This window comes from Cyprinodon tularosa, unplaced genomic scaffold (genome assembly GCF_016077235.1).
Source record: "Cyprinodon tularosa strain WSP-4 unplaced genomic scaffold, ASM1607723v1 ctg252, whole genome shotgun sequence".
In the NCBI taxonomy this organism is placed as follows: Eukaryota; Metazoa; Chordata; class Actinopteri; order Cyprinodontiformes; family Cyprinodontidae; genus Cyprinodon; species Cyprinodon tularosa.
This window is the reverse complement of record NW_024038939.1, coordinates 189,539-217,078: the sequence shown is the minus strand read 5'-3', so window position 1 is coordinate 217,078 and position 27,540 is coordinate 189,539. Positions and strand designations below refer to the sequence as shown.

General features: G+C 39.8%; 1 protein-coding gene across 1 annotated transcript; it reads right to left on the bottom strand.

Annotated features, from left to right (window-relative positions):
- Positions 1-11: 11 nt before the first annotated feature.
- On the bottom strand, positions 12-16,574 carry slc7a6os (solute carrier family 7 member 6 opposite strand). Its single transcript, XM_038288358.1, has 5 exons — positions 16,331-16,574; positions 12,280-12,603; positions 8,693-8,899; positions 8,237-8,369; positions 12-659 (listed from the first exon to the last, which is right to left on the bottom strand). Exons 1-5 carry the CDS (start codon positions 16,517-16,519, stop codon positions 532-534), a joined length of 981 nt encoding a protein of 326 aa, XP_038144286.1. The 5' UTR covers positions 16,520-16,574; the 3' UTR covers positions 12-531.
- Between the last annotated feature and the right edge of the window lie 10,966 nt (positions 16,575-27,540).

The following is a 27,540-nucleotide window of genomic DNA, read 5'->3' as shown; positions in this document are numbered from 1 at the left end:
TGGATCCCCCCCCCCCCCCGAACCAAACACACACCCAAAACAGAAATTTACGCACCAGCCTTTCACATTATGCAGAAAAAAAAAACAGAACAGCTAGGTTTATGTACGCACTACCATGCACAGAATGCAAACAAGCTAATCTGCAGCCGCACGCGTCTCAAGACGACTCACAAACAAAAGTATCGAACAGCACGAAGCGCACGAGGCATTCCACACTAATGTGCAACAAGTCTAAAAAGCATCCACTTGGAACAAACACCCACACACAAATTCACTACAGCACAGCTTAAAAATAGACGGACGTTACGTTGGTAGAACGGCTCCCTCTGCAGGCCTCTGTGTGGAGGACAGATGGACTGAATTAAGGTCGGATTTATCGTCTCTCCGCTTCAGAACTAACACTGAAACTCTTTGGCACGCCAGCAGTCCCCCCCCCCCCCCCACTTCATTCTCCACCACACAGAAGCTGGCAGAGCGAGGCGTCTGGGGGAAATGGAAAGAGTCACTGATGGCCGTGCAGCAGGAGGGGGATCAATCAGAATCGTATTTGTCTGCTTCGTCGTCGTCTTCCTCGCCGCTCTGGCCCAGCTCACGCATCACATCCTTCTGGTACCGCTGCCAGTTCCTCCTGCAGTAGGAGTGTTCCTCCTCCCAGTAATCTGGAAAAAAAGGATCAATAAAGGAGTCAAAACCAGTTCAAACCTTTCCAGTTTAATTCAAAGAAGCATTTTTTCATTTAACAGATTTATTCTTTCTGGTCAGTTTAGAGAATAAATATGGTGGATCCCAATTTTTATTTTCTTAACCCTTTAAAGCCCGATCCAAGAATGAAACAAAACAGAAAACTACTTTTTTTTGGTTTGAAGTAGGGATGCACGATATAATCGGCCCCCTATCGGTATCGGCCTTAAAACTGAATATCGGACATCGGCCACCCCACCGATATTTAACCCGATATTTGATCAGCTTCTGAGTTTCTAAAGTCTAAAAAAAAAAAAAAAAAAAAAAACCTACTTCTTCAAAAACTTCTTTTTTACAGACTTAAAAACTTCTAAAGACGAGGGAAAAAATATTTATCCATTAAAATATCCCAATATCTTCATATGCTGATATATTGCCATTTAAAAACACCATATCAATCTCTTTTACTAATGAAATATTGCTATATGTCATCGTTATGCTACGAAATCCCCCGAAAATTCACCAAATGTTGCCATATTTTTATATGTTGATATATTGACGCGGTATCGATCTATTTTACTAACAAAATCTCACAAGAATTTGCAAAATATCAGGAGAGTTTGTAACAGAACCATGACATTTCACCAGATTTTGAAAGTAAAATAGATCGATACCGCGTTTTTAAAAATCAATTTGATATCAGCATATGAAAATATATTTGAGTTTATTATTTTTCAAAGTGTCAGAAATGGATAACAAAACTGCTATTTTCAATGACTACTTATTTTTGTCCAGCTTTAACATCAGTATTGATATTGGTTATCGGCTGCATGAGTTTTTAGGTGGTGTAGTGTGCGAGCGCGCCACACAGAAAATAATCCTGTTTAGAGAAGGAGGTTATGATGCATTCAAAGTGTGTGGGAAGTAGGGTTGTCACGATACTAAACTTTTCAACTCGATACCGATACTAAGGAAAATATTCGATACTTGATACCATTTTCGATACCACAAGGATAAAAACAAAGACTCCAAAAGTCTACAGAAATATTTTCATTAATAAATAAAATACAATAAATAAACACAATAAAGGTTGTTTGCTGTGCATAATATTAAGCAAGCTTGATAAAAAACTTATAAAATTCAAATGAAGCGTTTCTTCCTTGGCTATGCTTTGCACACATAGCATTGACGCTAGCCAAACCAGTTAAGAAACAAAAATAATTCTCAGCAGCTGCACCTCTTACAAAAAAAAAAGTCTGAAACTGAAAAGTGCGTAGAATTATTCAATCACACAGTGTTCAGAAAGTGCATTGTCTTCTATTCTGCACTTTAGATGAATGACTGCTTAGGTGCCACTGGTGACGGCACTGTATCGATACTTTTAAAAACGAGTATTGTATCCGGATACAACATTTCAGTATCGATACTTTTTTGAGTTTTGATACTTTTGACAACCCTAGTGGGAAGTCACGCAACCTTGTACTCGGTGGTTGCGATAGTCATTTTACCTACGGCTCGTGGAAAAACTCAAGAAAAATTTAATACAATTAAAAAATCTACACCAAACAAGTCTTTAACTACTGACAAAAAAATTCTGGATTTTCAAGGAAGGAATCTTATCGCCATTTTCACAGGGTCCTACAGCATAAGGCAAGTTAAATTCAAGACCTTTTAAAGACTTCTTAATGCCACTTGAAATAAAAATTTAAGACCAAATTCACAAGAAACACAAGAAAAACCTGCTAGCGACAACTTAACCCAAAGGTTTATTTTAACATAAACCACTGCACTAATGCTTCAAATGTTGAAAAGCTTCCCATACAGGAAGAAAGCTAAAAATACACAAATGACAGATATATTTGAACAATTATTTAACTGAATTCACAAACTTTGTTTTAGCAGGGAACAAAACAAATCAGTTTTAAAGCCCCAACATAACCAGTGCTAAGTCTTTTTAGCAGCTATTTTTCTTTGTATGGTTTTCTTAGTCTGTTTGATTTGGTGATAAGTGGAGGCGTTGCAGAGACAAGGGTGGAACTAAACTGAGAAATACCGGCTGTTTCTCTGTAACTCCATTTTGACGCTTTGTGTTTCGTGCTTCGCATGTGCGACTCCACTGCCTTCATTCCCATCGTTCTGAGCTTGAATGACTTCTTGCACTAAATCCACTGAGCCTCATGTATGTTCCCTGGTTTTAGCCATGGAGGAAACTCTTGGCTGGAGACAATTTTCCTTACATTTACACTTGCTCATATTTTCCAGACAAAAAGTTAATGGTGCATCTCCCAAATGTCCCGACCGCAACAACGCTTTATTGGTTCCGCTGTCGGGACGGAACCAATAATGGAGAGCCATTTTTTTTTTTAAATAAAAAGGTCAATTTTAATGTTTTATTTAAATTACAAAAATAAATCATAATAAAAATAATCCTATTTATGATGTTTTAAAAATTAAGACCTATGAAAGACTGATTTAAGACATTTTAATACCAATTAAGGCCTTAGTTTTATTTTGAAGAATTCAATGCCTTTTAAGACTTTTTAAGGACCCGTGGGAACCCTGTGATGCATTCAAAGTGTGTGGGAAGTCATGCAACTTGGTACTCGATGGTTGCAACAGTCATTTTACCTACGGCAGGCAAAACTCAAGAAAAATTTAATTAAACTAAAAAAATCTACACCAAACAAGTCTGACAAAAAAAATTCTGGATTTTTCAAGGAATGAATCTTATTATTGCCATTTTCAAAAGCTTTCCAGGACCTTAAAATCTGTTTTAACCGGTTGATAAACTTTAGAGGATTTCAAGGATCCTTGTGAACCAGTAAGGAACGAGAGCGCCACCTGTAGGGAGTTCAAACTTGTATTCAGCACCTCTAAAAATCAGCTGTTTAACATCACAGCCAGTTTTCTTTTAATCTGCTCCTAAACGCCTCCAGCTGTTTCTGTTCACATGAACCGAGACTTTCTGCTGAAACAGAACTGAAAGCGTCTGTTTTACAGAAGTCCACCAGGATCCCTTTACAAGAACTTAAAAAACAAAAGAAAAAAAACCCAAGAAGCTCTCATGATTTTCCTAAATCAGCAGGAACTGAATAAAATAACGTTCCTGAAACAGCAGAAAATTAATTCTAGGGGTGAATATTGCGATACGATACACGATGCGATATTATCACTACCGTAAATTCCGGACTATGAGCCACTACTTTTTTCCCGCTGTTTGAACCCTGCGGCCTATAATACAGTGCTGCTAATAAATGTTTTTTTCATGGCGCTCTGGACATCAGTGTGAACCGTGCATTTAAAGCGGCAGTGCGCAGTGAGTGGGAGACGTGGAGAGAAATCCTTCACCAAAACTGGCCGCATGCGAAGGGCATCTTTCCCTGATGTCTGCCAGCGGGTTCTCAATGCGTGGAGCCGTGTGAGAACATCCAGCATCACCGGCGGGTTTCGGAAGGCCGGGCTGCTGCGGGATGAAGAAGACGGCGAGTGCTCAGGTGAGAGCGACAAGGATGAGACTGAAGTCAGCGACGGCATCCTCAAGCCGTTCCATTCAGACACCGAGGAAGACGACTTTGAGGGTTTTAGTGCCCAGGAGGAAGAAGAAAGTGATTAATGACTTCTCCTGGTAGGCTGCAATGTTCTGTGCGTTGTTAAATTAAAAGTACCGTTATTTAATTAAAAATATGTACCATATTTTTTTGTTTTATCATACGGATTAAATCAAACGTTAAAAAAATGCTCAAGTGTAGGCCTGTCACAAAATTTTGCTGAACAATTAATGGTCTCAACTTATTGCGATTATTTCTATTTAACCCTATAATGCCAAATGTATCATATTTGATACATACGGTTTCTGAAATGTTTTGCGTCTGACACCTTTTGCATAATTTAATGGTAAAAATTTTGCTTAAAATCCTATTGTACACAATCAGATATAACTGATATAGGGGTGTAAATCACACCCATCATGGCGATTCGATTCAGTATCGATTTCCTGACCCAACGATTCGATTATTTTCGATACTCAAGAATACACCACGATTCGATTAATCGGTTAAGTTTTTTTTCTTTAGTTTTTTTTTTTTTTTTACACCTTACAGACTAAACAAAGTTTCAAGTTTGAAATAAATCAATGAAAGCTGTAATATCGTTATGCATTTTCTTTAGAAACAATCGCATATAAGTTTTATACTTATTGAAGACCTTTTTACTCGGATTTAATGGAAATGACGTAATAATGCATGTGGTTTCCTGCCAAAGATAAACAATTTATTTTCGTCAGAACACTTAAAACTGCAACTGGTTAACAAAATAAAACAAGAAATAAAAATCAAATGGACTCAGTCTCTGATAACTAAAAATACACTTGAATAAAAACTAAATACAAATAAAACCACAGTGTAAATAAAAATTACATTCAACCAAAAGAGTACAGATAATGAAGCCTGTAGAGGAATCGCCGTTGGTGATGTGCATGTTTTCTGGGGAATTCATCCTGTCTATCAAATGTCTGCAACATTTTTCTAAATGCCGTCTTTTCAACTATATTAAATGGAAGCATCTCTTTAGCAATTAAATGAACTACGCCGTCTGTGAGCGCGCGCCACTTTGCGCCGTCCTTGTTGTATGCTGCCTGTCGATTAATTGCTTCAGTGATGGTGGACTGTCGCAAACTTGAAGACGCAGACGACCACCGCTTGTACTTTTTGTTTCCAGCTGGAGAAACTTTGCTGGGTGGTTGTGCTTTAGCTGCATGTGTAGGTTGGTTTTATTGCTGCTTTTAGTTGCTACTGTTATGACAAATGCGACATACTGGCTCGCATAGGTTCAGCGGTTCGCCTCGGTCATTTGGTTTGAATCTGAAATACTTCCACACTGCGGCTGTTACGCTTTGAAACCAGTTCCATTTGGAGCTTTTTCCTCCAACATACGATGTGGGTTTTTTTTTTTTTTACCTCGCTTACTCCTCTAACTCCTCACGGGGCTCTAAAGCTGTAGAAGTACAAAATGATGCGCGCTGACTACCTGATGCGATAGTCCCTCCCCCTCGCTCCTCATTTTTTCCCTTCATAGTCAGTGGAATGCACCGGAGTTAAGCCTTTTCATCCAGCGTCATCAATAGAAGGAGAAAAACACAGGCAGAGACGATATAGCCGATAAATGAAATGACGTGGATGGTTTTTATTGATTTATTGATTTTCGTGACAGGCCTGCTCACGTATAATATCTTTATTTGTAAATATCTCATACAACGTGGGAAACCTGCGGCTTAAAATCCGGCGCGGCTTATAAAAGTACAAAATTGATTTTCTTTTCCTTAAATTAGAGGGTGCGGCTTTTAATCAGGTGCGCTTTATAGTCCGGAATTTACGGTAAACCTCTGTATATGTTCATCAGATGATATTGATGGTTCAGTTATTTTGGTATCCATGTTGTTGGAGTCAGTCCCCGTCTTCCACTGTGACTCAACTATAGATATAACGCTCAGGTAAAAATGGTTTGCTCCAAAAAAAAAAAAAGAAAACATACTAGGAACTATAGATTTCTATTGTGTCAGGCAGCCATATTGCCAAAACAATATTTTCCCCAAACCCCCCACTGTCTTCCCTCAGCGCCAACTGTAATGAATCTAGGGCTGCAACAACGAATCGATAAAAATCGCCTTTTAAAAGCGTCGGCAACGGATTTCATCATCGATTAGTTGTGTCACGCGATTAATGCGTCATCCGCCGCCGTCGTCATCACTGCCACTCGATTGAAACGCAGGAAGAAAAAAAATACGGCAGAGCAAGCCAACGCTCTATTGACCGATACCGCAAATGCAAGCTGCGTCTCAATTCGCAGACAGCCTGCGCTTTGTAAAGCGAAAAAAGTCGTAACATGCAACTTTAGTAAAAACAAATGAACATGGCGCGAAAGCACCACTGTTATGATGCAGCACCTGAAAAGGAAACACGTTGTAGCCTTCGATTGCAGTGAAGAGAGCTGATCAGCAGGGTGAGCGGCCATGTTTGTTTCGTTTTAAAGGCACACTATGCAACATTTTTCAGTTAATTAATGTGTTCCATAACGTTTTGGATGATTAAATGAGTCATTTCAGGTTGAACAAAGGTATTCTCGGCCGCCCAGGTGGTCTGTAGGGGAAATACCGCACTTGCAACTGCAGGAGCCCTCGGCCCGCACCCACAGGCTCAGAAGTCTCGCGAGAGTCGGTCTTGCTTTACGGCGAGAACTGCTACACGCCCCCAGTTAAAAGCATGCTCGTTGCTAGCGCAGTGGCGATCTTTGTGCAGTTATCATGGCGGAACCAGCGTGAAAACAGCGAAAGCCCATGTCGGAGCAGGCAAGAAAGAGGAAAAGGGCTCCGGACAGAGAGAGGAGTCGTACACGGGTGAACATCGGGCAAGCTTTTTCCGAATGGCGAGAGCTAAAATAAAAAGAAGGCTGCAAGGCTGACACGGACCTCGCGTTTCTGCTGATGCGATTGTAAGTAACATTGGAATGGTTTCTCTCTCTCTGTGTGCATGTTCATACTTTCACTGTGTTAGTCATTCGTTGCGTTCGCCTGTCTGCTAAGCTCAAAACAACCGCGCCTGGCTTGACGGAGAAACCAGGAGAACAGCTGAGCATATTTACGAAAGTGCACTTTTACTTTCGCCCTCTGGGGGGAGCCTCGCTGGAAAATCAACACCGGTTAAAGTGGGGAAACGTAACGTTAGTTTCTCAGGTAGCTCATCTGATGCTTTCCTTACCGTGTTAGTAGGTTACAGACAGTGATAAGGTTGGCTACTTATTTTACTTTTAATTTCATTTGAATTAGCTTAAGCAGCGTTTATATTTTCTTTATAAATAAATTAACTTGCAAATTATGAGGGCAAGGCTTTTAAAGTTTAAATCTTCTGGCGAAGATAAAGTAAAGAAGATCCTGCAATTTATGGAAGTAAAGCAGAATAAAATCCAGCAAGATCAGTAATATGTCAATTAATTATCTGCCACATTCCCATGTAAATATCTGTCTTTGGAGGATGTGTTTTTTAGCACCCCTAGTTCTCTCATTTTTATTCCAAATACAATTTATAATTTGAATCACAGGGCTATTTTTATCTCTATGGTTCAGTATTTTCTCAAGTAGCAACTTTAACTGCTATACTTTCCTGTCTTAAAAGGCAGAACTCTTCTAGTCTAAAAAAAAATCATTTGTTGAAATGGGGGGGCCTATTGTTTGAACCCCTTAGGGGCTTTAAAAACAAAAATGTCTTTTTTTGCGCTTTATGAAACAAAGTAGCCTATATTTTGTGGATGTACAGCTACATTTCTCATGTAAGTTTGCGTAGTTTTAACACAAACATTTATTTTTCATATTGCACCAGGACAGTTAATGAGCAACCTGTACTTGTGTGCTTGTTTGTTCTGTCTAAAATGTTTATTTTGGAATAAAGAGGTTAATATAAAAAATATTTTTTGTCCGATTAATCGAATAAATAATCGTCCGATTCATCGATTTTTAAAATAATCGTTAGTTGCAGCCCTAAATGAACCCCAGAGAGGCGTCTACCTCCATAGCGCTCCTCTTTGTCGCCGTCTGAATCGCTGTCCTCATCAGGATAGTCATTCCTCCAGTTGCTTTCTTCGTTTTCATCGTCTTCGTCTTCATAGACTTCCTCTTCATGAACCACTAGATCTGGAACCTGAAGGAAAGGAGCAGAGTTTCTGATCTCATTCTTCTGGATACAATAATATAAAATCTATGAGTATAAATGTTTAGGAATAAAATCAGTTATAAAAAGATGCTTTAAGGAACTCTATCATAAGAATGTATTTAACCAAATTAAAGAGGTTATATCTAGAAGTCTCTCGTTTTCCTCCAGACCTAGAACTGAACCTGATCTTAATCTTAAAACTGCAGTAAAAGGAAAAAGCAGCAGCTCCTCTAGTAGCTCCTCCCATTTCTTCAGTCACTCACTCCGAGTCCAGCACTCATTCATCTGTCCGTCCATCCATCCACACACACCAGTTCTCCCTCGTCAGCGTAGGCCCTGACAGACAGGATGTCCTGGATCCAGCCTGGTGTGAGCGCTTCCTGGTAGTAAAGGTCATAAACGTAGTCGTCCTCCTGCTCACGGTGCTCCGACCCCAACTTCTCTCCCGATATGTCCAACCGCTCCCGCAGCATCTTGGTGTTGTTACAGAGAATCACCTCAGGGTCTGATGGGAGCATCTTTGGAGAAAAACCAAGAGCAAAGTTAAACCAAACATCATGAATCACGTTTCTTCGCCCGCTTTATTTACAAACATGCAGGTTTCTCTAATGGCTGCTTTAGATTTCTGTTGAATTATTTTTATTTTATTCCAATTAACAGTTCTATGATGAAGAACATGGATGAAGAAGCCTCTCCAAGGCCAAGAAACACAGCAGACGGACAGAATTAAAACATGGGAGGAGGACGCCCCCCTGAACAGGACGCCATGGTGAGATGAGAACCTCTCTCCCGCACCGTGGTCTGTCCATTATTAAGAGTCTGATAGAAATGAAAGGTTGGAACTGATCATTGATTCTCAATAGCTAATCTCCTTTGTAGCCGCGTCTCTTCCTGTCAAACTAATTACTGCTGAACTGCAGCTCAGTCTGACTGAAATAGATCTGGGTCTATCTCTAGAGCAACAGATGCCCCCTGCAGAAACCCACTCTGATGCGTTCATCCTCACTGACAGCGAATGAGCGCGTGACCTCCAACGACGATCAGATCCGACGTTAGATCTGATCGTGGTTCAAGGCTTATGCATGTGAAAGCTGTTGAAATGAAGAGGTGTGTCCCAAAAGCTGACACTGCAGGGCTAGATGTTAACCATCGCCCGGGGCAACTAGTTTTTATTGTTGGGAGAGTACAAACAGGGTTCCTACAGCATAAGGCAAGTTAAATCCAAGACTTTTTAATGCCACTTGAAATAAAAATTTAAGACCAAATTCACAAGAAACACAAGAAAAACCTGCTTGCGACAACTTAACCCAAAGGTTTATTTTAACATAAACCACTGCACTAATGCTTCAAATGTTGAAAAGCTTCCCATACAGGAAGAAAGCTAAAAATACACAAATGACAGATATATTTGAACAATTATTTAACTGAATTCACAAACTTTGTTTTAGCAGGGAACAAAACAAATCAGTTTTAAAGCCCCAACATAACCAGTGCTAAGTCTTTTTAGCAGCTATTTTTCTTTGTATGGTTTTCTTAGTATGTTTGATTTGGTGATAAGTGGAGGCGTTGCAGAGACAAGGGTGGAACTAAACTGAGAAATACCGGCTGTTTCTCTGTAACTCCATTTTGACGCTTTGTGTTTCGTGCTTCGCATGTGCGACTCCACTGCCTTCATTCCCATCGTTCTGAGCTTGAATGACTTCTTGCACTAAATCCACTGAGCCTCATGTATGTTCCCTGGTTTTAGCCATGGAGGAAACTCTTGGCTGGAGACAATTTTCCTTACATTTACACTTGCTCATATTTTCCAGACAAAAAGTTAATGGTGCATCTCCCAAATGTCCCGGCCGCAACAACGCTTTATTGGTTCCGCTATCGGGACGGAACCAATAATGGAGAGCCATTTTTTTTTTAATAATAAAAGAAATTGTCAATTTTAACGTTTTATTTAGATTACAAAAATAAATCGCAATAAAATAATCCTATTTATGACGTTTTAAAAATTAAGACCCACGAAAGACTGATTTAAGACATTTTAATACCAATTCAATGTCTTTTAAAGCTACAGTGTGTAATAATTACAGGGATATACAGTCAGAAATTTAATATATTATACATAACTATGTTATTTATCATCATCTACGAGCTCAGCCTCTTAACCTTAATATTTGCGTTGCCTTAGAATTCGTTATTTATAATTACATAGGAGCGGGTCTCGCAGCCATGGAGGCAGACATCTTTGCGCTACGGCAGCGCAGAGCCAACAAACTAGCGATTGCGAGATCGCCAAAACGTCACAACGATGTAGAAAAAATAACGGGTATATTTATTATCCTAAGTCTACATGAAATCTATACCCTACACAGACTAATGAAATACTATCTGTAAAATTATCTATGTAAACAAACCTCATCACTTGAGAAGGTAGGTGATGCGGACGTCGTGGAAGACATTTTGTCCCGTAACGCTCGCCGTACTGTTGGGGGGAGAAGCGGTGGGGGGGAGATGTTCATGTTGCTGTAGTCTGCAGTCTGACCGCTAGATGTCGCTAAAAGTTACACACTGTAGCTTTAAGACTTTTTAAGGACCCGCCGGGCAAGTGCAATGATCCCCCCCCCAAAAAATATTTATCACTCAAAATTACTTTAAAATCACCGACATTCGATGAAAACGACCCAGAAGCGTTGTTGGCGCCATTTTTGTTGTTTTGCTCTCCTTCCTGCGTGATTTGAAAAAGCCGGGTGATTTTCCGCCAGACGGCGTGATCAATTGTGAGCAAATCAATCACTGTCATTTACTGCCTTCATGGTTTGGTTGAAATGATTTTAAAATGTGCAAAAACCCATCATCGTTGGTGGAAGTTAGAGAACTAACAGCGAAACATTAATGTGACGTTAACAAAGGAACTAATCATTAAAGCCGCCCGTTAGAAACTAGAAATTTAGGGGATCATTACTGCTATATTCTATAGCTTGCTCCCTGTCCTGCTGTCGGGGATGTAGCTCGTTCAACCCAAATTCTTCGCCAGGTGACATCATCACATAATTTGGATATTTGTTAAGGCTTTGATTCAGCCATAGAAGAAAAATAGCAAAAAAGAAAATGATTAAAAATACTCCAAATATGTTAAGAACCCAAGATCACCTTTATTGAACAATTCCTGGTTTTAACAGAGGGACACAGAAGATGAAGCGGTTTATTAATTAAATACAGTGAGGATCTATTTTAGTTTAAGAGGTTAAACAATATGCAAATTATTATATTTACATCCCACTAAATTCAGAGGGGATCATTGGAAGCTTTGTGCTTGTGTGGCTCATGTTTAACGGAGAAACAGGAGAACCTCCTCCTCCTCTCTGCCAGCTGAAACAGGCTGCAGCTTCTGCATCAACCCCTTTGTTTTGGAGGAGGGAGGGGCTCAACGACAGACAGACTCAGGGTGATCGCCGTTTTCACGTCAAGACATTAAAACGTTGCAAAATTTGTTGCTAGTTGCTTTTTGGAAGAAAGTTGCTAAAGGGATTTGAAAATTTGGCAACAGCGTGTTGACGTGCCTCGATGAGCCGCTGACAACCTTAAAGCTGCGGGATTCAGGTTTTCACAGTACTTCTCAAACATGGCCGTTACGCTCATTAAAAGTCGCACATCGGAAATATTTTCAACACAACATTTAGTTTCTTTGGGTAACAGCCCGTTATGCCAAAATACGCTGGTTATAAAACCTGGATATGATTAACTATTTCACTTGTTTTTGGACCAAGTCCACGACTCCATTAATACTGTTTGTGACATGTTACATACCCCGTACCTTGACTATGAAACGTCCTTAAATATAAGTTTTAAATGTTTAAACCAAACCTTTGGGAAAATAGCTACAGCAAATTGAAACCAACCCCACCTTCCTCAGTGGCTTGTCTGGGTCCTCCACCGCCTCATGGACGAGATCCACCACCTGGATTTCTCCAAGACCCCAACATTTCTCCAGCCTGCTATCATCCGCAGCCTCTGAGGCATCTGTCTGGGGGGGCTCCTGCTCAGTCTGCCTGGACAGCCCAGCGCGGTGGCTCGACAGTATTCTGTAGCGTTCCTCCCTCCGGGTGCTCCACTTGGTGCTTCTCAGGTCCCCGATGATCCGCTGTGAACTAGCAGCAGAGGGGCGTAAGGCGTGGGCTGCGCGGGGTCTGGCGAGAGCGTGTCGGACCTGAGTCTGGACTGGAGCATCCTGGTGGAGGGAAGACAGAAAAGCTTTATTACCATTAAAATAGGCTGATAGGAATAGGAAATGAGACAGACTCAATATACAGGTGCTGGTCATAAAATTAGAATATCATGAAAAAGTAGATTGATTTCAGTAATTCCATTTAAAAAGTGAAACTTGTATATTATATTCATACATTACATACAAACTCATATATTTCAGATGTTTATTTTGTTTAATTTTGATGATTACAAATGACAACAAATGAAAATCTCAAATTCATCATATCAGAAAATTAGAATATTACTGAAGACCAATAAAAACAAAGGATTTATAGAAATGTTGGCCAACTGAAAAGTATGAACATGAAAAGTATGAGCATGTACAGCACTCAGTATTTAGTTGGGCCTCCTTTGGCCTGTATTACTGCAGCAATGCGGCGTGGCATGGAGTCGATCAGTCTGTGGCACTGCTCAGGTGTTATGATAGCCCAGGTTGCTCTAATAGTGGCTTTTAGCTCTTCTGAATTGTTGGGTCTGGTGTATTGCATCTTCTTCTTCACAATACCCCATAGATTTTCTATGGGGTTAAGGTCAGGAGAGTTTGCTGGCCAATTAAGAACAGGGATACCATGGTCCTTCAACCAGGTACTGGTAGCTTTGGCACTGTGTGCAGGTGCCAAGTCCTGTTGGAAAATGAAATCTGCATCTCCAAAAAGTTGGTCAGCTGCAGGAAGCATGAAGTGCTCTAAAACTTCCTGGTATGTGGCTGCGTTGACCCTGGACCTCAGAAAACACAATGGACCAACACCAGCAGATGACATGGCACCCCAAACCATCACTGACTGTGGAAACTTTACACTGGACTTCAAGCAACGTGGATGAAGTGCCTCTCTTCTTTTCCTCCAGACTCTGGGACCTTGATTTCCAAAGGAAATCCAAAATTTACTTTCATCAGAGAACATGACTTTGGACCACTCACCAGCAGTCCAGTCCTGTTTCTCTTTAGCCCAGGCAAGACGCTTCTGACGCTGTCTGTGGTTCAAGAGTGGCTTGACACAAGGAATGCGACAGCAGAAACCCATGTCTTTCATACGTCTGTGTGTGGTGGTTCTTGAAGCACTCACTCCAGCTGCAGTCCACTCTTTGTGAATCTCCCCCACATTTTTGAATGGGTTTTGTTTCACAATCCTCTCCAGGGTGCGGTTATCTCTCTTGCTTGTACACTTTTTTCGACCACATCTTTTCCTTCCCTTCGCCTCTCTATTAATGTGCTTGGACACTGAGCTCTGTGAACAGCCAGCCTCTTTAGCGATGACCTTTTGTGTCTTGCCCTCCTTGTGCAAGGTGTCGATGGTCGTCTTTTGGACAACTGTCAAGTCAGCAGTCTTCCCCATGATTGTGTAGCCTATAGAACTAGACTGAAAGACCATTTAAAGGCTTTTGCAGGTGGTTTGAGTTAATTAGCTGATTAGAGTGTGGCACCAGGGGCCATCAATTTTGAACCTTTTCACAATATTCTAATTTTCTGATATGATGAATTTGAGATTTTCATTTGTTGTCATTTGTAATCATCAAAATTAAACAAAATAAACATCTGAAATATATGAGTTTGTATGTAATGTATGAATATAATATACAAGTTTCACTTTTTAAATGGAATTACTGAAATCAATCTACTTTTTCATGATATTCTAATTTTATGACCAGCACACACCACCACAGTTAAGGCCTGCTTATCCTCCTGCAGCAGTGCATCGCAGTGAGCTTGATGCAGATATTTTTGATTTATGCCCAACATTGAAGCGTGGTGTGCTCTATGTTATTCCACGCCACAACGCCAGAGGGCCAATCAGGAACTAGCTGGGAGTCTAGATATGGCCGAGGCGGGGAGGAAGTGGGGGTAAGTCTGTGTGACAATCCACAATGGCGGTCATACAAACAAAACAAGCCGGTTATGCTACGTTCACAGCGGACGCAGCAGGAGCAGCAAAATCGCGTCTGCTGCTTCATTTTCGCTGCTTGTACCAGTTAGTTCTGACGCGCGGCTATCCTTTCTTTGCCTTTGCTGTGATCAGTGGGAATAAAGTAGTTTTAATATGTTTTTAAGTGAGAAAATCCACCTGAAAACTTCATCAGTGCAGTCAGTTCATCCAGATTACCATCCTGCCTTCCAGTATTATTTCTGTCGGAGCCGCTCAGACCCCCACACACCAGCGGTGCACAGTAGGATCCCATCAACAGCAGCCTCTGGCCGGGTCGCCTCCTCGCGGTTCACCGCGGCGGCTGGAAGGTGTTTTTCATCAAAATAATCCAAACTGCAGGCAGCAGAATAATAAAAGCGAACATATTTTGTTGGGAGGTTTCAGCATTTTAAGTCAATTTAGACGTTAATAAACTGTTTCAGAGGAGCGATCACAGCGCTCTGTATCATCAGCGATGTGTCTGTCTCCCTGCCAGCTCCCAGATCAGCTTCTCTGATTGGTTGATGCGGTACGTAGAGCAGCAAAAGTTAAATTTTTCCATCTCGAGCAGCAGCGCGTTTGCGGCGCATCGCGCGCGTCAGATGCTTAAACGCTCCCGACGCGCTGCTTCAGCTGCTCAGACGTGCTGCAGGACCGTTTGATGCGCCTTGACGCGCGTCAACCATTGACTTTGCATGTAAACTCGCTGCTTCTGTCGCGCCTGCTGCGTCTGGTGTGAACGTAGCACAAGGAACCAAACAGGAATTCCCCATACTGTATAGGGGATGTAGATCTGACCAATCAGAGGCCTCCTGTCTGCGTTCCCCTACGATATTGGAGAGGTGCAACAGAGAGTCTGTGGAAGGGGCGGGGCTTATTTGCGTTCACTGCGACACACACGCAGACGACCTGGTTTCTGAGTATAAACCAGCCTTCAGTGTTACTAAAAGCCTAACTTAACCTTCCATAGCAACATCAGTTATAGGCTGTTAAATCTTAGATGTCTCCTCATAACTGGTACTTAAATTTTATTGATCTCACATTGCAGAAATTTACATTTGCATTTAACCCACCCCCTTAGGGAGCAGTGTGGGGTTAAGGGTCTTTGCTCAGTGACCCAGAGTGGCAGTCTGTGGGAGTGGGGGTCAAACTCAGAACCTCAGGATTCACAGCTCTAAGCCATAACCACTAAAACTCACTCTGTGAAACCACTGAACAGCCAACTGGTCTAACTCATGTCATGTAATCATATTTGAGTTTATACCGCCTCATTTAGCTTAAAAAAATGCATTTTAAATAACTGCAATCTGAGGCACCCAGTCATTGTCTTGATTATTTGAGTTTCTTTATACTTTAGAGCACTAAAGATGTGTGATGTAGAAACCTCACACCCTCAATGAATGATCAAAAACATAATTATTAAACAAACATTAAGTAACATTGTTTTAGAGTTAAGCAAATATCTGTTGAAAAAAAAAACATCTCTGATATTAGGAGAAATAAAAACTAGTGAATATAGCTCAGTTTAACGCAGCATCCATGATGAACGTCAACAAAACGAGCTAACATCTGTTAGCTTAGCATGCAGGCTAAGCTAACAGCAGAGCGGGCTTTGTTTCCCCCGGTGCCCCTGATGAAGTCACCCAGGCTGACAACCTCTAAACCAAAGAATAACTCTGCAGCTGCTCTGTCCACTAACGGGGACGCTGTAGTCATTAAACTGCCCGCGCCATGTCATCCACCAGCTGCGTTTCTTCCCGGGCTAACCGCCCGCGGCGGGCCTCTCACCTGTGTCGCTACGGTCGCCACGAGTTTGAACACTGAGTTCTCCACCTCGGCTTCGTTGGGCTCCGGTACCGTTTCCCCTGCGTTCTGGGAAGACTCGGGTCGGATACGCTTACATGCTAGCAGCAGAGAATCAGCGGGGTCTGTCCCCCTTTTTCTTTTCACTCGCAGAATGGTCGTGTTGGGATCCATGATCGTTCTCTCGCGTCTGCTTCTCTGCCTGTCTGTCAGAAAGAAGATATCGCGAGAACTGTCGGTCGCTGCTCCTTCTTCTCCGCGGAGTTCAGCAGACGACAAATATATGCAGATGGCTCATTGCTGCCACCTGCAGTCATGTTTTATACTTTGCAAGCCTTGTATGTTTATATGGGGATGGGTAAACTACCCAAATATTTTACTGAAGCTAAAATAAAAAAGTATAAACATTGATATTTTCTACCGTTTTTTTTATCGTTCTAACTTTTAAGCAATTCATTGTATTTTTGCAGTTTTTTTTAAAACTATAATGTCCATTTAAGATGATCTTTTCTTCTTTTTACTGATCTATCTTACTTTTTATGTTATTGTCAGTTGATAGTTCCTTTACAGTGATTTTTAAATCAAGATGGTATGGTAAAAAGGTTATTCAAGTATTGAGTAATTTTCGGATCCCAACATTCATTTTTGATTGATTGATTGATTGATTTTATTGATCTCACAGTGGAGAAATGTACTCGTTATGTCAGCTCAAATAGTCAAAAAGAAGAAGGTGCCAAAGGAAGAAAAGGTGCATGCGGGTATATAGTATATAAAGTGCATCCACATATCTCTCTCTCTATATATATGACAGCTGAAGTCTCTTTTTTTATATAATGATTATTATACGGGGTTATTGCACAGGGTATTAAATAGTAATTGCATATTATCTCATTGCAGAGTCTGATTGCAGCAGGGATGAATGACCTGTGGTAGCCCTTCTTTTTACAAACAGGGTGTAGTCCAGCGAACACTTATTCTGTATTTTTAAATCAGTTTTGAGGAGTTATAGCTGTTTTTATTTATTTTTAGATTTGTATTTTACATTGTAGCATGCTTACTGTTGTGTTTTTTTGGGTAGACAATTTTAATATCTGTCCAGGGACAACAGATGAAAAATAGCCTTTTGGCTAATTCTGGTGCATTTGCAGGAATGCTTTTTAATGTACACTGTCCCTGTCAAATAAATATATAAATTAAATTAATTAAAGTCTTTGACTAAAGGAGCTGCTCTGCTCCTCTACATTCTAGTGCAGAGGGTGGAAGGTGTCGTCCATGATGGATGTGAGCTTGGACAGCACATATTTCCACAGAGCTATAAAGGTCTGGGTAAGGCTATGACATTAGAACATTTAACAAATGGTCTGCACCTTTATAAGGTGAAGTATTACTAAATAATGACCTAGAAGTACTACTCTGCAAGTTTATGGGCAGAAATGCAGAAAAAACAGAAAAAGAGGAGGATGGTAAATGGCTGGAGGTGAGGACTTAAAATAAATCAGTGAACACAATCAATGTCAGGGTTAAATTACGCTATTTATGGATACAACAGAGTATGAGCCCAAACACATCGGAAAATCTGTAGTCAGAAATCATAAAGTATAAGAAAAGTTTAAACAGATGCTTTTGTAAGTCAAATCTTTATCCTTTACATAACATAAATAACATAATGCAATACAGGGACATAGAGGGGTGGATGAGAGACAGGGGCTGACCAACAGGTAGCAGTAACACTTAACTGCAGGAAGGGTTGATTAGTACAACAGCACGCTGAGCAAATTTAATAAAAATCGAATAAATGCCTCCATACCAGTGAGGCACTGAGCTTGAGCTTTAGATTTGGGAGATGTGGATTTTATTTACTTGTGTTTGGAAAATATTTACAGTAATCTACATGGAGATGAATAAAACATTTTAATTTTAGTTTTTAATGGCTAAACTCTAATGCGTTCAAACTAATCAAACCATTTTACTAGCTTAGGTTTCTATAAGAAGCCTAACATGGAGGAATATAATATTAATATTGTAATTATAGCATCAGTTTTTCACTTTTATTAAAAGTCCAATTCTTTTTTTTTTTACATTAATAATGTTTTATGTTGGAAAGTTAGTACCTAAATAAATCTTTCAACAACCATTAAATCTAAACATTGAAACATAAAAAAATCTAAATCTATATCTAAATCCCTTTAATTCAATTCAATTCAGTTTATTTCTATAGCTCCAATTCACATCATGTCATCTCAGGTCACTTTCCAGTTCACCAGATCATCCAGTCAGATTGATTCAAAGTTTTCTATCTAAGGAAAACCAGCTGATTGCATCGACTCATTGACTCTTCAGCAATCCCTCACACTAAGCATGCTTGTAGCGACAGTGGAGAGGAAAAACTCCCTGTGAACAGGAAGAAACCTCCAGCAGAACCAGGCTCAGTGTGAGCGGCCATCTGCTGAGGCCCACTGGGGTTCAAGGAGACAGAAGCAGACATAGAAATAGAAGCATAGATACAAAAAGCAGCTGTAAAAGGCGGCCCCGTCCAGGAAACACACAGCCAGGCCAACAAGCTCAGAGCCAGCTCCCATTTAAGGTCAGGCTCAGCGATATGGCATCAAAACTATTACCTAAGCAACATACCTACTAACTTTTACCTACCTGTTACGGCCCCTGGCCTTTTAAGACTGTGCAGACTTTTCTTCTGCAGGTTCAGCTCTGATAGATCTTCCTTAGTGGCTGCCTGAGGACTGCAGAGCAGCAGTGACATGATTGGACCAGCAGAAGAGTGTCAAGCCAATCAGGATGCTGATGAGGCCCACCTGCACCTTATAAAAGGCTCCTGAAAAGCTTTCAGTTTGGGGAAAGCTAGTAGGAAGGTTTTGTTAAGCCGTTCCTCCACCTTTGTTTTCAATCTGTTTTGGGAAGATAGAACTCTATACTTTCCTTAATCTGCTTTAGGTGGACTTGTTCAAGCTACTAGCTTGTGTTTGGGAGGTTTGGTGCTCCCTTTGTCTTTTTTCTCTGGTTGTTTTGCGTTAAAACTTAGTCTGACTGGTTTGGGCAGTTTGTAATTTTATTGAATTTGTTTACACTTATCCTCTGTTTTGTTTTGTTTCAATTGGGTTAAGCTATATTGTGTATTGGGTCTGTTTAACCATCTTTTGTAATAAATCATTTTTACCTTCCCCCAAACTGCTCTGGACACATTATTTATGTTACCTCCCCAAGACCCCTAGACTTTGGGCGTAACACTACCTAATCTAATGGATTTTTTTTTAAAGGATCATTTTAAGTTGCATTACATAAAATTGACATCTATAACGTGGGAGCGAAATATTAATTTGTGTGCAAAATACTAACGTGCCCAGGAAATACCAATTTCTTCTCTCGAAAAACTCATTACAATAGATAATGTACAGCACTTCCCATCTCTTCAGACATGAGGTCATATGTGTCTGAGAACATATTAAAGTGGTATGCAGATTCTCGGTCACTTGGAAGCGACAGACACACTAATAGACTGACATCACTAAAGAGGCAGTTAGGACTCACCCTCTCTCTCTCTACTCAGCAATGGTTGCCTGACGATCCAAACATGTGTTTAATGATGACATAAGCGCAGCTTTGGTCACATGTTCCAAAGTGTGATTAACTGAAAAAAGCAGCAGGAACTGATCAGTATCTATTAGATGCTTAAACAATCTCAGGTCTGTTTATCAAGTTTCTATAATGTGTCTTTCTGTGCTTTATGAAAAGGATTAACCTTTTCTGTCTGAAAGTGTGTAAGATTTAACCCTATAATGCCAAATGTATCATATTTGATACATACGGTTTCTGAAATGTTTTGCGTCTGACACCTTTTGCATAATTTAATGGAAAAAACTTTGCTCAAAATCCTGTTGTACACAATCAGATATACCTGATTACAGAGGGCAGAAGACTACACAAAAAATAATCTTGACTTATCGCATAGTAATAAATTATTAATATCAAAAATTTATTTCTGTTTTTTCTTTTTACATATTTTGTTAAAAGGCCAAATAAGGACACAAACCGAAAAACAGTAATTTTCTGTTTTGTTTTATTCTTGGATCGGGCTTTAAAAGGGTTAAATATGTTTGGAAAACATAATTCACAGGTAATTTCCAGAGGTGGAAAAAGTACTAAAATATCATACTCAAGTAAAAGTACCAATACTTGGATGAAATATTACTCAAGTACAAGTAAAATTACACATCAAAAAAATTACTCAAGTAAAAGTAGCTAATTTAAAATGTATTTTAAGTAAAAGTTACTTAGTTACATTTAAAAAAAAGCAGTTAAACGGGGCAGGGGATCTCTCCCATGTAGTGAAAATAGGACAAGGAGTCATAAATCCAAAACTATTTAGTTGCTGCCGGTTCAGTCACCTTTGGCAGACACATCTGGCATTGCATGATGATACTGTCGGCCCTCTTGAATTTAAATGAAAAGCAGTCTTTCAAATGTGGCCGAGGATTTTTCGTCGTTTTTGGGCAGCAGAATTCGATGTTTCAGCTAGCACTTCAATCTGAAAAACTCACAGAGAGAGAAAGATGCGATTAGAAGAGTTTTATTGATACAATAGTTTGAACTTTGGCGCTCAGGCCTCGGCAGGAAACATAAACGCTGATTTGTACTTAATGCAGATAAACTGATGTATGAGAATATGGATATTCCCCCCGGGCCTGAAACTGGTGGTGGAGTTTAGATAGATGAAGTTTGGTTAATCCATGGAGGCTGGTATGCAAGGTGATGCTTGAGTTAGATATCATTTGAATGAACAAAGTTTGCATAAACTGTCCATGAAGAGCAAGCATGAAGCGACTGTGGAGAGAAAAAACTCCCCTTTGGGAAGAAGTCTCTGGCAGAACCAGGCTCAACATGGCGGTCTTCTGCCGGACCGTTTTAAAGTGACAGGGAACTCCATGAAAGTCTGGAGGGACTACACGCTGGAGGTGAGGTTGAAGGAGCATCAAGGAGGAGTCGGATGAGCTTACTACAATGGTGGAGAAGAGGATGGAGGTGGGTTGTCTGAATCAAAGTCCGACATAGGAGTGACGGTTCTTGCGCTTTCTGAAGAGCAGGCCGAGAGATGATTGGAGTTGCTTTTAAGGTGAATGCTGGATGATGATTGGGCATCGAGGAGATGTAGCTTGAAGCGGATTGGCTGCATCGGAGGCAGATCAGCCTCTGATTGGATGGAAGTAATCAGAGTTTCTTCAGTTGAATTTCCGCCTTAGCTTCATTTCTAGTGAAACGTTCTCTGAACCGTCGTCGCTCTCCTGATCCACCTCCATCTCGTTCCCAATCTCGTTCCCAATCTCCTACAGACTTGGCGCCTGGTAGCCTAGATCTACATGTTGATCACGTCACTCGCCGTAGCGCTTCCGGGCCCCATTTTTTGTCTTCCTTTCTGTTTTCCAAAGTTTTTTTTTTTACTCAGTAATGGATGGGATTTGTAATGTAACGAAATACCAGAGGTGGAAAAGTACTAAAATATCATACTCAAGTAAAAGTACCAATACTTGGATGAAAAATTACTCAAGTACAAGTAATAAGTAGCTAATTTAAAATGTATTTTAAGTAAAAGTTACTTAGTTACATTTAAAAAAACAACAACAAAAAAACAGTTGCCAACCTCGCCAAGATAGAGCTGCGGGAAACACGGACTTAAATGAAATACTTAGTTTTTTTTTTAGCAATTTATTTCCCCAAACCACTCAGAGCCGCAGTATAAGGATGAAAGAGCCGCATGCGGCTCCGGAGCCGCGGGTTGCCCCGGCTAGACAAAATCAGCAATGCCAGGAAACAGGTTGTTTTGCTAATTGGCTATTAGTCATGAAAACTTTGTTTGAAATACCAATGCACTAAATACTTACCAAAACATGCTTCCACAGATTAGATGTGGAGTTATTGAATGCTGCCAGTTCAGTCACCTTGGCAGACACATCTGGCATTGCATGATGATACTGTCGGCCCTCTTGAATTTAAATGAAAAGCAGTCTTTCAAATGTGGCCGAGGATTTTCGTCATTTTTGGGCAGCAGAATTCGATGTTTCAGCTAGCACTTCTAGTGAAACGTTCTCTGAACCGTCGTCGCTCTCCTGATCCACCTCCATCTCCTTCCCAATCTCCTGCAGAAAGACTTGGCGCCTGGTAGCCTAGATCTACATGCTGATCACGTCACTCTCTGTAGCGCTTCCGGGCCTGATTTTTTGTCTTCCTTTCGGTTTTCCTAAGTTTTTTTTTTACTCAGTAACGGATGGGATTTGTAATGTAACGAAATACAATACTTCACTCAAAACATAATCAAGTAAAATTGAAATTACCGATTTTAAAAACTACTTGAAAAATACAAAATACACAAAAAACCTACTCAATACAGTAATACTTTCCACCTCTGGTAATTTCAGTCACATGTTTCATGCCTACATCTTCTTCTACTTCAGAGAAGTAAGGTGGGTTTTTTTAAATCCTAAAGATTTTTATGAATAAGCCCAGAACCGCTTATTACTTCGATCATTTTAAAACCTATTAGAGTGGGGCTACACAAAGTTTGGCTAAATATGGATGCACTTTTAAATCAGACTTTTTTTTTTGGTGTCAATATGAGCATATTTAACAGATGTGTTCAAATGAAAATAGATTCAATAAAATGTTTGAGATGTTGGTCCTTTTTTTTGTCTCGCATAGAATTCATTTATTAACTTAATTTGTTTCAAAGATCAGGCAGAAATCGTTCACACAGCCCTTTTAGTAACACAATATGAGTAGGGAACTAGAACCTTAACCTTTAGCATATTACCGCTGCAGAAATAACCCAACAGCTATTGCTTCCTCTTTACCAACGTGAACCAAAAAACACGTAGAAAAGATGATCTGCACTCAAATGCGACTGAGTGAATGTGTTCTTGCTTTCCACTCATGTCAACACAGATCCAGCCGTTCCTCTAAAGCTGATATTTCACCATTTCTTCTGATATCAGCCTTTAAAATGAACTGAGTTCCTGTAACAAATATTAGGTTCAACATTTTGAGGTGACTGGAGACTAATTCCGATAATCACCGATAAAAGTAGCTTCCCCGTTTCAGTTCCCGCCTCGCAGAGGTATTCACAGCCTGCAAATATTCCCCTTTTACCACCAGAGACTTTAATTTATCAAATGTATAATGGTATTGCACATCTGTGTGAATTAATGTTGAAATATTTTGAGCTGTTCTATAAAGGCTTAAGAGGTTTGTTGGGCAATACTACACAACGAACAGTGTTACATAGAAAAAGGAACCAAGCAGGCAAGATGGGGATATGGTTGCCTTCAGTGGGATCTCTAATAGAAATAATCACTTCCAGGAAAATCTGGGGTCCCATGCAGGAGATATTTATTAAATCTCTGTGTTAATACAGGACAGAGAGAACAAAGATAAACAAATAACACACAGTAATATATATATATATAATCCTAATTAAGTCATAAAGGATCAGGGGCAACCTGACTCAGAGTGAATATCAGCACTGGAAAAAAATTATTAGTAATTTTTTCTTTAAATAAGTGTTTTTGTTCTTGAATTGAGGAGGTAAAAGAGACATCTTGCCAATGGAACAAGACAATTTACATTTAAAATAAGAAAAAAACGATTGCATTGTCTTATTTCAAGTGCATATTATCTAATTATCTTACACCAAGAGTTAAAATACTCATTCCATTGGCAAACTATCTCATTTACCTACTTAAATTAAAGGTGAATACACTTATTTTAAGAAATTTTTGCTCATTTTCAGAATGTTTTTGCAGTGAGCAACTAATTCATATAAATAGGCTTTATTGCACATAAGTTATTTGTCAGAAATATTACTTTTAATTAATGACTTTACCCCTGACAATAATCTAATACTATTTTTTTTACAGAAACATGGTTACATGAATTTAATGAGGCGCCCGTTCTAATAGAGTAATGGGGGTGAGAGCAGAAAGCAAAGAAAAGGTTAAGAAGTTTCCACTTTGTTAAAAGATTCACTTACAGCAGAACTAAGTAAAAGGAAAATAGCAGTTTTGTAAACATGATATGTAAATGTAAAACATACCCTCCTAGAGATGCCTACTACGCAGCTATAGCGCCACCATTGTCTACGCAGAAGACACATACAGAGTGACCAAATGTCTGAAGAGATGGCGAGTATCCCAAAAACGTTAGAAAACAATCCACTGGACTTTTTTCCCCCCAAGTTTTGAAGACGTTTCACTTCCCATCCAGGAAGCTTTTTCAAATTAAAAATGTCTGAAAATGCGTTGAGTTTATAGAAAGGACCAAAAACACAGCCTTGTTTTGGCTTAGAACGGATTTCATGTCTGTTTATCCCAGTTTTGGGAAATGATGGTAATTTTCAGTAACCTGACTCTGCCAGATGGATTTGCTCTGCATATCCATCTGGAAACCTTCTGTTGAAGTAATTTTGGGAAGGGGCGAAAATACTGGTTAGCTGATTGGCCTATGTTGGTGATAGACGGGCCAAATAAACCAATCAGATCAACGAAGCATATGACGTACTAACAGAGCGACAACGAAAACACAACCACAAGCCAGGCTACTCTTGTCGAAACCAGTCGGGAGAAGAGCAAAAACATCTTTTCCTCTGAGAAAAGCCTCCAGAGCAGTGTTTTGCTCTTCTTTCAGTGAACAAATACTCTGTAATTCTGATAAAACTTGCTCGATAGCCACGCTAACGCTAGTTTCATCGGCTCAAGCCGCCATGTTCTTTAGACTGAACTGTCGCGCTTCTCGTTGCGTCACACCTCAACCCGCCTCAAAGCCAACGCTGATTGGACGTTCGTTTGGTGAACGGCTCCAAATTTTCTTCAACAGAGAGTCTCCAGACTGATTAGCGAGTGAAACCGTTAAAGCTCGCGAGATCAGGATGGTCTCACGAGGCTAAATTTACAGATATTCAGTCATGTGATGCATCCCAAAATACTCTGACACAAGTACCTTTATAAAAATTAAGTGTTCCTGCATCTTAACGTCCGAATCCCAAAGCGTACAGTTATCTTGTGCATTTTGTACATTTGGTACAATTTACATAAAATTACTAAACAAAATCATCGTAAACCAAAAAGTTCCTTCCAAGATCCATCAGATGAACAATCGACCGAACACGTCTCCCATCCCAGTCAGTGCAAAAAAAAGAATTTTCTTCTCGATAAGATCCACCTGTTATCCCAGATAGGAAAAGTGTGAGCAGTAAAATGATCATGTTTACCAAAAACATCTAATAGCTCAATATCTTGGCTTTCTTAAGAAAAACAGTCAATAACTGCAGCTAAAATAAATAACAAAGGGAGAGCAGAGGAAACCCTGAACTATTGATCTCCCTATGCATTAAATCAATCACTTTTATAAACCTTTCACCAAAGCCAAATTACTCTAATGATTTAATTATAACAAAAAAGCATGAAGCAAATAAAAAAAAAACAAACAGGCACGGGATTAAAAATATATTAAAATAACTACATGAAGTGAAACTTTCTTTTAATTAGGTTTAATTAAAATTATGTCTTCATAAAGTTAAGGGGTGAACTAGAAAATGCAGAACGGGCAAGGGCGGTTCCAGACAGGGGCCAACTGTCACGATTTGTTTGGAGGTTTTTATGAGGACCCAAGTGACAGGCAGAGGTGAGTTCTTAAAAGGTTTAATTGAAGATCAGGCAACAAAAACAGGAATCCAAAAATCCTACATAAAAATCAAACACAAACCAGAACCATGGAGACATCAGGGGAAAACCATCAAGGAGCCAGGGTAAGAAAAAGGTAAAGACGAGGAACCAGCAAAGAGGGACTGCAGAGGGAGTGTATTTATGGCTGACTGAACAAAGGTAGGACTAACGAGCTGATAAGGAGCAGGTGTGAGCAGAGCTGATGAGGAAGCCAAGGGAAAAGAACACAAGGGGGCAGCAGAGGACAGACAGAAAAACCTAAGCAACTTAAATGAATCCAGACACCAATAAAACTAGAAAACAAGGAAAAATCTGGATGCACTTCAAACTGAAAACTTAGACAAAAACAACAGAACCAAGATCGTTAGTGACCTGTAGCTCATAAAACATTTATTGTTGGCTTGAAAATGTTCGTTTGTATTAATGTTAAAATCGAAACAAAAATCCCTTAGCATTGCAAAAAAGCAACTCAAAAAATTGTAGCTATATAAATATCTAAAAGATCAAATAAAGCTCATATTTTGGAATATTAGGTCGAAATACATTCATAATTTAGGAATTTTATATATTTTTAACTTCACTTAATATTAAAATCTGAATTGGAACTCAAGAAAAACTGATAAATTCAGCTGTAAAAATGAGAGTAAAAAAAAAAAAAGAACATTTAGCAGATGAAAACTGGGATGCTGTCTCAATATCACCTTATTGGTTTTAAATGAAAAGAAAAACAGAATTTGTAAAGAAAAAAAATGAAAAATACCCAAAGGAGCTCTCAGTAACCATGTCTGTTCCAGCGCAGATCATCATTAGAATTTCTTTTAGTATTATGTCTTCAGTACAGGAGCGAGGACATCGTCTACAGGGGCCCCGTTGGCCCCTGTCTAGAACCGCCCATTCTGCATTTTGTAGTTCACCCCCCAACTTTATGTTTTCCCTGCTTTTTCTCCTCACAGTAGCTTCATCTGGCCTGTCAGATAATCCTGTTTCAAAACATTAACTGGGCTGCTGACATCACCCACTAAAAATGTAGATTATAGAGTTGTGTTTTTCAGTGCGAAGTCCTGTTTCTCTCCTAGATATAGCTTGTCACTCAACTCTTACCGTGACTAATTATTTGTGTGCTCTTCCATCCCTTTTAATGTGAAAACTGACTTATAGCTCATCTGCTTAACCGGTTCTTTTCTAGAGCCAGCTGTGGAGAATCTAAAGCATCTGTGCTTCCATGTTTGTCTCCTGAACCCTCACGTCGAGTCTGCTGGAGGTGTCTTCCTGGGTTTTCCAATCTACTGTCACTGCATGCATGTCCAATGTGAGGGATTACTGTAGAATCAACAACGCAATGCAGCAAATATCTACTGGAGACAAATTTTCATCCAAGAGAAACCTGCAAATTGCAATTAGCTGCGTTTGAATTTGATATAAAACGTTTCACCAATCTGACTGTAAATTGCCTTGAGATGTTTTGTGTTACCT

Excerpts from the sequence above, each read along its gene's own strand:
- slc7a6os (XM_038288358.1), bottom strand. The coding sequence starts at position 16,519 with ATGGATCCCAACACGACCATTCTGCGAGTGAAAAGAAAAAGGGGGACA. Across the intron at positions 12,604-16,330 it reads TGGCGACCGTAGCGACACAG|GATGCTCCAGTCCAGACTCA; the intron begins GTGAGAGGCCCG and ends TCCCTCCACCAG. Across the intron at positions 8,370-8,692 it reads ACGCTGACGAGGGAGAACTG|GTTCCAGATCTAGTGGTTCA; the intron begins GTGTGTGTGGAT and ends CCTTTCCTTCAG.